Source organism: Bidens hawaiensis, unplaced genomic scaffold (genome assembly GCF_021521415.1).
Source record: "Bidens hawaiensis isolate Kalapana, Puna unplaced genomic scaffold, B.hawaiensis_p1.1 tig00003004_1, whole genome shotgun sequence".
NCBI classification, from domain to species: domain Eukaryota; kingdom Viridiplantae; phylum Streptophyta; class Magnoliopsida; order Asterales; family Asteraceae; genus Bidens; species Bidens hawaiensis.
The window spans coordinates 2460603-2471442 of record NW_027491161.1 but is presented as its reverse complement, the minus strand read 5'-3'; the positions used below and the strand labels follow the sequence as shown (position 1 = coordinate 2471442).

Below are 10840 nucleotides of genomic sequence, written 5' to 3'. Positions count from 1 at the left end.
ACCCGTTTGGAATATGTACGGGCTTTTATTGGGTTTCCAACACTCATGACCTAACTACATGTGTTTTATATCATCAGGCGGTTCAAGGTTTCAAGCTGGCTTTTCAAAACCTAATTGCCTTATATTTTATAATCTTACCATCGATCGATAGAAAAATCTCATCCCTAGTCCCATTCGATTATAAATGTATGTTATATTATGGTTGATTTGTTTCATTTTTAGTTTTGGTGTTATGTTTTGGTTGTGTTATTACGGTTTTGGTTTCGGTACCGATACCAAGTTTAGTGGAGATTTTTTTTAAATAAGTTGTACCAAAGCGAGTACTGTACCCAAAGTACCTGTACCAGTACCCATACCTGTACCATAAAATTCGGTACGAGTACCTAGATTTAATGATTTTTGATACAGATACTTTCGGATACAGGTGCAGGTATGGCACCGATCTAATCCCTATGTTATAAAGATTTTAAGATCATGTAGTCGGAAGGGTGACTTGCATAATATATATAACTTAAATTCTTGTGCATGGTGATAATTGTGTCTTATTGGTGGTAGATGGTATAGATTAAAGGAGTATGGCGTATTATGTAATAGATTAAATGAAAGTCACAAGTTAACAAAAGACTCCTTGGTGTTGAAATGCGAGTTCCATGTTCACTATAGTAGGATACTCTTTACCCCTTTGTGTTAATGGAATTGTTAATGTTGTTGTTGCTAAGTTTTTCTTTTTGAGATATTTTGAACTCAAGTTGTAAAAGTTTGCAGGGCCGGCACTAGGGTAGTGCGAGCCGGACAACCGGCCGAGGCACGTAAATTTTGGGGGCATGATTTCATTTATATATTTTTCTTAATTTTATTATAGTGGTAGAAATGTTTTCGAAGGGGGGAGTTGTAGAGACAAACTGAAGAAGATGGCTGTTGGAGATAAATAAAACCTTTTTGTTCAATCTAGGTATTCTCTTTTCTATACTGACACCCGCAGTGAACGATCAATCACTTTAAATGCATACTTTTTTCTCTTTAATTCGAAGTCTAAATTTATTTTGAGTTTTCATTTATTACTAAGATGTAAAATTTATTTTTAGTTTATTTATTACGAAATGGAGTAAATGATTTGATTGACTAATAGTTTTTATTTTTATTTTTTTTCTAATTCTATATGATTATTTATATTTTCTATAATGCTATTAACTTCTAGTTTAATGGTATCTTGGTGGTGAGATAAGACTTAGGTGTTGTTTGTTTTTGCTTAAAATGTCTGTAAGGGGCTTACATCTGCGAGCGCGCAGACATAAGCTTTTGAAGACTGTTTGTTTTTTTAGAAGAAAAAGATCTGAAAAATGCTTTTATAGTCTTAAAAGATAAGCTGTTGTTCAACATCTTCACACCTCTTCACACTTCTTCACATCCTATCAACACCTAATCCCCGACACCACCACCATCACCCACCGTGCGCCACCACCATCACCGTCCACCACCACCACCCACCATCCGCCACCACCACCACCACCGTCCATCACCACCACCACCCACCGTCACCGTCCACCACCACCGTCCACGGTCGCCCACCATCATCCACCACCCACCACAACCGTCCATCACCACCACCCACCATCCGCCACCACCACCACCCACCACCACCACCACCCACCGTCGGCCACCACCACCGTCCACCATCCACCACAACTGTCCATCACCACCACCCACTGTTCGCCACCACCACCACCCACCGTTGGCCACTACCACAACCGTCCACACCACCATCCACTTCTGCCGTTCGTACACCACCACCAATTATTTTAGTAGTCTATAGACGTTAAATAAATTCTATCTACTGTAATATGTATGATCAGTGACTAATTTTCAGCTCATGCAGATGATATCCAGTTTATAAAACAAACAGTATTATATTTTCAGATGTAGACCTTCAGACCACATATTTAGTTGAAGACATTAAATCAGATTGCAGACAGTTTTTGTCTTAAAAAAAAACAGCACATTAGTGACTATAAGGTCTTGGGTTGGAATCTCACAAGAGGGGGTTTTTCTCAAATATTGAGTTTCCTCCTAAATTGGTGGCTTGGTGGTGGATATGATATTGTGGTACCACTGGTGGCACGATGATACTCCAGTGGTCCGTGAGTGATCCAAATTAGTCGTTCAAAAAAAAATTTTACTTTACCGCCTATAAATTTATACAACTTACTTTATTTTTTATTTAAAAATACATGTTTATTCTTTGAAAATATTTGTACTCTCTTTTAAACACCAATGAAATCAATACTCAAAGAAGTTAGAAAAACTTTTTAAAGAATAAATTATTGGTGATCTTGTTTTTGTGTAAACCGGACAACGATTATTAACATGCCTAATAAACAAGAGAAAGTAAGGAAGCAATACCTAATCATATTACCTTGATGCTTACATGTGGATGCAAAAAGAGCATTGTTGTGTTCGTGACCCTCTAGTTAACATGCTCTAGTTACAACACTTACTCAAATTTTAGACCATGTAGTTTCAGAATTATTATGTGTATTTAGTTGCCCAATCAGGCCTCTCATAAATCCAAAAATGAATTTGATTTTTTTTCTTTTTGGAATTATGCTTTTTATTCGGTGAATATTTTTTTATGTGCAATATTTTTCGGCCCCCTCAATTCAATCAAGTTCTGTCACTATAGGTATGGATGTTAATCATTTTAAATATATTCACCTTAAAAAATTTTTTATATCCAAACCCCTTTAAGCTATACGGGCCTTTTTTTTGGCCCGACCGGGATACATAAATCCTCGGGGCCGGCCCTGAAAGTTTGGATTAGTAATAAAGATGAGAATGTAGTTAGCTATATGTGTTTGACCTTATAACTTTAACTTATGTTGATTAGAAAGCATGCATAAGTACGAGATATAAATGGTTCGTTAAAAGTCTAAAATGAAGTTGTGGTGTTGTGGTAGGCGTATTATACACGGTCTAAAAGAGTATAAGGAAAATTATACTTCCTATATTGTCTCAATACGCCAAACCAAACCTCATCGAAAATATGATGCCCTACTCCCAATGTATCATATGCAAGGTTTAAGCAATATATTGGTGCTTTGTGATACATTGAATCATTTAGCGAGACCTCATTATATATACTTGTTACACTATGAATTACACAAGTGAATTAACCTTTTAACACACACTTGCAAACTGTAAAGGCAAACACTCAATAATAAACACAGGTTTGCATAAAATACCAATACAATTAATCTAGACCCCTAAGTATGCTCATATGGCATACAAACTTACTCCCAAAGTCTTGAATCGATGTTGATTATTGTTGGAAGACCTGTTCCATCCGACTTCATTAATTTTTTAGGTAAGGCACCAATAGTCTACGAAAAGTAGCGTTGTACAATACATAACAGGTTAATTGGGCATGTCTAAGTCCTGGGTTTGGGAAACCATCCTATAAGAAACGTTTCAAGATTATGTATAGGGGCGATAATTCCTGACACGAAAAATACGTTTTGGGTCGGTTGATACGACCCACTTTCTTAAATAGGTCAACCCAAACATGACCTTTAAAAAAGTGGATTCATTTGTTAACCCGTTTAAGAATTTTAGAGAATTTAATATTTTCATTTTAAATATAAGCTAGAAGTTTAAAATTTTTAAGTTAAATTCTTAGTTTTTTCACATATTATTAACTTTTAAAGTAAACCTAATTTCTTTTCAAAACTATTTTTATCTCCTCTTCCACTTCCATTATTTTTATTTTATTAGTTTGAACTGTCTATTCACTAAAAAAAAAAAAACCTTTCAGTGACACAAATCTTTAATGACGTTTAGCTATATTTTTATTTATTAGTTTGAAGTGTATTAATTCTTTGATGAATTTCATCATTTGTTCTAGTCTTGAGTTAGAGCATTCTTATCCAACCTTTCATATTATGTGAGGGGTGTTTTTATAATTTAGAGAGTGATTTAGGGTGTTGTGAGTGAAGGGTTTTTATATTTTAGAAAAAGTAGTGATTTTTCTGTATATTTGAAAAGTTACTGTTCATCCCCTATAATTTTTTAATATATTTTGAAAGTGGTTGTGATCGAAGGAAAGAGAAAAAGTAATGATAAAAGGTATAAAAAGTATTATTTAATTGAAATAGAGAGATAAAATAAAGTGAGTTTTAGTGTAATTTTTGGTTTGGAGATAAGAAGTGGGATGAGAATGCTCTTAGATACGTAAAATCTAGTTTATTAGTTGGGAGTGTGTGATAAATACACAAAAACAATTATACATATCACAAATTAGTAAATTGTTTTGTACGAATACGAGTAATTGTATGCTTAAATTGTTACTAAGTTGCTAGATACTGCTTATATTTGTAAATGAACGTAAAATGGGTTGACCCAAAATACGACACGAATTTAATGGGTTGGGTTAGGTTGAAAAATCTCAACAAGCCAACTTGAAACCTATCAACCCGTCAACTCACCAAGCCTACATGATTGACACTAGCAATGAGCAATTTCTGTACCAGTACCAAAATCGGTATCGATTTGGTACCGTCGGTGCCGAATCGGTTCCAAAGTTTTGAGTTTCGGGATCGATACGGTACCGGTACGGTACTATAACAAACCATAAAACAATCCAAAAAGAAATAAAATAATTAAAAGAAGAAGTGAAGAAATAAGAAGGAAAAGAGAAGAAATAAAATAAAGGAAGAATGGAGAATGTAAAGAAAGTAAAATTTCATCCCACATTGGTAGAGTAAAGAAAATGGAAGGCTTCCATCATGGTATAAATAGGATTCCTAATTCTTGTCCCACATCGCTAGATTACAAAACTTGTAAGCTCTTAATAAGGAAGAGAGCTCACATGATAATATTCTTGTGTGCCAAATCACACCCAGTAGTCCTAGGGAGGGTGCGAAGCACCCGACGCGCACGGGCATGGGCTCGGGCGAAGTGCAATGGCCGCAATGTGGCTCTTTGATGGCGCACTTTGCACTTCGCGTGTCGTGCCACGTGGCATAGCTAGGGCTGACTCGACAACCCTACAACAACTTCGCGCGACGGGAAGATGCTCAATTTCAAGTATAAATAGGGAGGAATTCTGGACTTCACTCGTCGTCCCAAATCAAAATTTCTCTCTAAAATTTTCTTATTAAAGGCTAGTATTATACCCGAGTAGTTGTAACGGTACCTCTCCGATCGAAAGGAACTTATAACACGAATCCAAAAGCTCTACCTTAACAAGGTAAGACATTGTGCCATCGTGTAAAGTTTCATGTCTCGTGATTATCGTTATAATTATGGGTTTATACTAATATAGATATACTATATTGTGATTAATTTAGGTTCTTAACGTCAGAAGGCTTGTTAAATATAAACTTGCAAGGTGAAACATTTGAGTTTTTGCACAACTCACAATTACGTGAGACAGCTGATTTTCCAATGCTGTCATGATGCTTTTCTAAACCTATTAAATTCATGACAGATAGTCTAAATATTTTCAAAGGATTTTTAATACATTACAATGATGAAGTCTTTGTATACTTACGGGATGGTTACTACTGGTATTGTGAGGTTTTGTATACAAAGCTTGCCTAATGGGCTATTACACGTTACTTATTGGACAAGTGTTAGCCAATAAGTAATATGACCACAGTCACAGATATGGTCGAGTGACAAGTACCTTTCGGTAATTTGTAAGCAGGCAGATGTAAAAACATCTTAATGCTGTAACTGTAAAATGTGTCATTTACAAATGAATGTACTCACCAGTATTTCCTACTAATCATATATTTTTAAATATGTATCAGGTGACTTGTAAGAGACAAAGGAATGATGCCTGCGGACTTCCAACTTAAATAAGTGGCTTGTCACCAGAATAAAGAAATATGTTTTGTAAATTAGGGTTTATCCTATAAAACTTATGTTTGTATAAAAATGGGTTTTTATTCCAGTTTATGAAATAAGAATTATGGTGTTTTTATAATTGTGATCAATTTTCCTAACTACGGTTCTGATGAAATATTCCGCTACGAATTATTTTAATAAACACCAATATCACCACTCAACGTTCACGGCTCCCCTCCCGGGGTATAGGGGTCGGGGGCTGTGACAGGTACCGGGACTTCCTGATTTTTTACCTTCAATACCGGTACCGTACCGGTAGCGGTACCAAGATTTTGCAATTTTTGGGATCGGTATTTTCGGTTCTGGTACGGTACCGAGCCTATCCCTGATTGACACCCTAATTACGTATAGGTTATGTAGATTTGAATTTTCCGGCTAAGTCTTTTAATTCGGGTAAATCATTTTCATATTGAAGTAATTTGGCCTTACTTTAGATGTATATAAGTGAGAAACCCCACCGATCCGGGCTGTCAATATTAATAAAGGTCGTTCACTATGGTATGGGTCTTTAAAGCCCCTTCACAGTATCACATTATCACCACATGGGTACTAGAGGCTTCAAAGTCCCAAGACTATGTTGCCCCTCTATGGTTCGAAGCCCCGAGGGGTTTAAACTTTTTTTTTCATAAAACAAAAAAACCAACACAATAAATAAAAGTAAATAATAATAAAAAACAAACAAAATTAAATTTAAAAACATATAAAACAAAAATAAAAAAAATTACAATTATTTTAGTCGTCACCACTATTTTGCTTGTTCCTCCAAAGATGTTCAACTAATCTGACTGAAGACTATATATAATTCGTATCCCTTTTTCGTGTGTTTAATAGAATAGCAAGTTTCTCATCATTGTTTAGTGTTGAGATCGGCTCTGTCTCATCGTTGTACTCGCCTTTTGCTCTACCAGAGTCCTCTAATATCTAATATCATATTATATAAAATAATACAAGTGTATATTATGTTTCTTAACTTATTCGTTTGGTGTAAACGAGCAGGCTGTTTAATGATAAACCAACGTTTCTTTAATACCTCGAATGCCTTTTCGATGTCCTTTTTTCCAGACTCATGTTTTTCTTGAAATATTGACCTTTATCGTTATTCGGGCATGTAAAACTAAGAACCAGCGTGGCCCACTCCTGATAAATATCGTCGACTAAATGATATTTGTATTCGTAGTTGACATCATTTGTGGAAAATGAGGTGCCGGGTGCAACTCCGTCTATGATGTGGTCGAAAATAGGGGATGAATGTATCACAAATATATCATTGTTTGCGTCCAGCATCCCAAAAAACATATGCCATATCCAAAGTTCAAATGATTCGACCGTCTCAAGAATAAGCGTTGGACCATCATGATGATATTGACCTTGTTAAGCAACTGGGCAGGCTTCCCAAGGCCAGTGTGGGCAATCGAGGCTACCAAGCATCCCGGAAAAACCGTGTATATGTTGATGAACCTCGTATATTTTTTGTATGTCACTTTGAGTCGGCCTCCTCAAATAGTTTTTACCATAAAGTTCAATAATACCTTATAATAATAGTTTTAACAAAATTAATAAAGTTAACACCAAAAATAATAAGGTTTAGAAATAAATAATTATAATGATAATAATACTCGCATTCGCAGAAGAACATGTGGAGGGTCTCACGAATCACTGTTTTTGACATCCGCAAATACTCTTCCTTGGCGTCGCTTGCAGTACCGTATGCTAGTTGACCAATTTCAGTTTCTCAGTACAACTATAGTTTCAACCCATAAAACACTAGCTGACCCCCTCAATCTTTCTATCTGGAGTGAGTCAGGCGGGGGACGGAGGGACAGAGAGAACTCTTCAACAAAAATCAAGTGCATTTTTATATAGGAGAAAATCCTAGTTTAGATCTCGCGTCCTCCCTTTGTTGAAAAAAAATACATAATCGCGTTCTAAATCACCAACAATTCGTAAAAATAGTTGGCGACTCTTCCGAAAATGGCGCCGAAATCTTTCCGAATAAAAAATCGAGTCCGGAGAAAAATAATCTCTTAGCATGATCCCGTTCAAGATGAGGTCGTTTTTTTCATGGTTGTGAGCTTTCGCAATGCTTGACTAAGAGCTGAGCAGCCTCTCGAATCGTACTAAATATCGCTTCACCCTTTGAATCCGAATCCGAAATAGCGTCGGGCTCGGGGTAATAAAAGTCGGGTGTCGAAGATAAGTCGGAATCCATAATTTTGGGGAAAATTTATAAGTTTAAAGAGGTGAATAAGATGTTTGTAAAATTGGAGTGAATGATGGATATATAAAGAATTTTTTTTTAAATTTAAACAGACAAATGACCGTTGGAATTGACGGAGGGTCCACCACCCACCCCCTTTGCCGTCAATTCTAGCAAGACCTCCCTCCCTTGCCGCCAACCGCTTACTGCCCCTCGACGATGTTTCCCCAAAAACGCTCCTATGCTGCCCCCAAAACCACGCCATAACGAGAAGTCTAATGAGCGGTTTCCATGTACTCTCAGTTCCAACTAGACATGAGATCCTACTACCATTATTTTCCGTGCAAATTTTTACCAATCATGCAAATTCGAAGCAGTTGATGCCTCCTTGAAACCCCTTGATCACAAATGCCCCCCTCTTTTATACCACCGGGTTTGAAGCAATGTTGTAAAACTCCCGACTAGGCGGCCGAGTACTCCCCGATTACTCCCCGCCTAGATCGAGTACTCCCCGCCTCGGCCGCGTACTCCTCATGTATTTTCCGAGTAATCCCCGAATACTCCTGAGTACTTGCGACTCTCCAGTCGACCGCCTAAGACTGCATAACGACTTTTACAATCTTGGTTTGAAGTGCTAGAAATTATTACAGTATTAACTTATTAAAGTATTAAGCTTTTAAAAATTAAATTACATCGAAACAGAAGGCAAGTGAGCAACAAGCTGCCCGCCGCTACCCCTATTTGAATCACAAAACTCAATCTTTTATAAACTACATTTGCTGATCTTGGAGTCATAATATTACTATGCATGACCCGTTGAATCAGGCACCAGGAAACCAAAAGTATCAAAAGCAAAAGAAATAAATACATGTTGGTTGCTAAAGGACCATTCTCATGTTTTGTCACCTTGCATTAAGCAGCTTGACCGACTGTGAAACCACTACTCCCTAAGCCTACCAGAGGGAAAACCCCTGTTAAATCCACATACACATGTTTTCCTCCTATCCATCCAAACATCAAAATGTTAGCCGGTCGAAGAGATGATCTTCACTCCGATGGGTCAGTCAGAAAATTTACATGTGGTTCTTTTTTAACAGAAGATTTATACTCCTCATACTTTTTATGAGTTTGATGACACTACCCTCACACCGAAGTAAATGGCTTATGGTGAAATTTTCAGTGTTTGATGACTACTACATTTATGTCTTACGTTTATCGCATTATAAAAACTCTACAAAAAAAAACCATTAAAAAAATTAGAAAAACCTAAACATGTTCAAGTTTTGTTAGCAAAAAAACAATAATTATATTTTTGAAAATTTTAAAGTGAAAGTTACTTTGTTGGGAAACCTTCAAGAGAATATATAATATATATGCTTCACACATACACACATAGATCCAATACATTTATAGATATTGAAATGTATGTATACGTGAGAGCCGTATGCATATGGGGAAGATGAACTAATGGACTTGACTATATGATCGCAAAGTTATCTTACGGAGCTCCTAAACGTTAAAACCATGACATTATAAAAACAAAATATAAGTGACCTTAATACAATTATTGCCAAATAAAAGCTAGATTGAAGCAAACATGAAAATATGATCATATATCACAAGAACATTTGTGTACGTTTAACAATCTCATGAGATCATTTGGGAGTCAACAAAAAAAACACTTAGAACATGCTTTTATATATTGCATTTTTTGGATTGAATTTTGTCTTCTATGGCGATGGAATTCTTACAATGAGCAATTGCAGCTTGAATCGCAGCATGTAACTCTTCCATGCTACTTTCACTCCTAATTTCGGTAGGACTCATACACCCTGATGCAACAAGGATACCTTTATTCATCACCACCGGTTTTCTACACATTGAGTTGCCAGAAAACGAATACGACTGGAGGTTAATTAACCTCGTATTCGACCTCTTTGGAAAAGACAACAAAGTTTTCACCATTTTCATGTACCGCTTGATGAGTTGACGTATGTTTTTGTCTTTAACTTGATCTTCTTCTGTTTGTGTATCATTGTCAAACCTTTTATTCCACTTGGGTATTCCAAACATTGAAAAAGATCTGGACTTTGGTCTGTTAGGGTTGATGGTGGTGATGTCAGGCTCATCAGAATCAGATAATATGGCTTCATGGTGGCAGTGGAAGCTGGTGTTACCAAAGAGTAGGTTGATGGGGAGGGTAAAACTGTCCAATGAGTTGTTGGAGGAGCGAGGGGAGTCAGGGAGGTGGAGAGGGAGGAGGTGGCCGCGGAAGAAGATATCATCCGCCGGAGATAAGTCAATGGCCGCGGGTGGTGGTGGTTGGAGAGTGGCATTGGCACTAGTGGTTTTATTATAATTATTAATATTATTTAGAGTGTGATGTTGAGTGGTGAAGGAGAACTCATGGGTGGGAGATGAAGAGGCTGAGGGAGGTGATGTGGTGGTTGTTGGTGGTGGAGATGGTGGATTTTGGGGTGGTGTGGATTGTTGTTTCAAGTGTCTTTGCTCATTATCTACCTTATGGCTCATATCTTACTAGAATTGTGATAAAAGGTAACACAAGTAGATAACAACAATATGGATAGAGAGAGACACAGAGGGTTTTGTCAGAGAATGTGATGAACAAGTAGAGTTGGGGGCAGACTAGTTTGAGTTGTTTGTCTTTTATAATATAAGGTAACATGCTCCATATGACACTAACGACCAAAATCTGCATGTGTAATTAGAATAAATTGA

General features: G+C 36.8%; 1 protein-coding gene across 1 annotated transcript; it reads right to left on the bottom strand.

Annotated features, from left to right (window-relative positions):
* Nucleotides 1–9796: 9796 nt before the first annotated feature.
* Nucleotides 9797–10633, bottom strand: LOC143621993 (BRI1 kinase inhibitor 1-like). The gene has a single exon (XM_077093258.1). The coding sequence runs from the start codon at nt 10631–10633 to the stop codon at nt 9797–9799; it is 837 nt and encodes a 278-aa protein (XP_076949373.1).
* Between the last annotated feature and the right edge of the window lie 207 nt (nt 10634–10840).

What these genes read in the sequence shown, in the direction of transcription:
- LOC143621993 (XM_077093258.1), bottom strand. Translation starts at nt 10,633, where the DNA reads ATGAGCCATAAGGTAGATAATGAGCAAAGACACTTGAAACAACAATCC.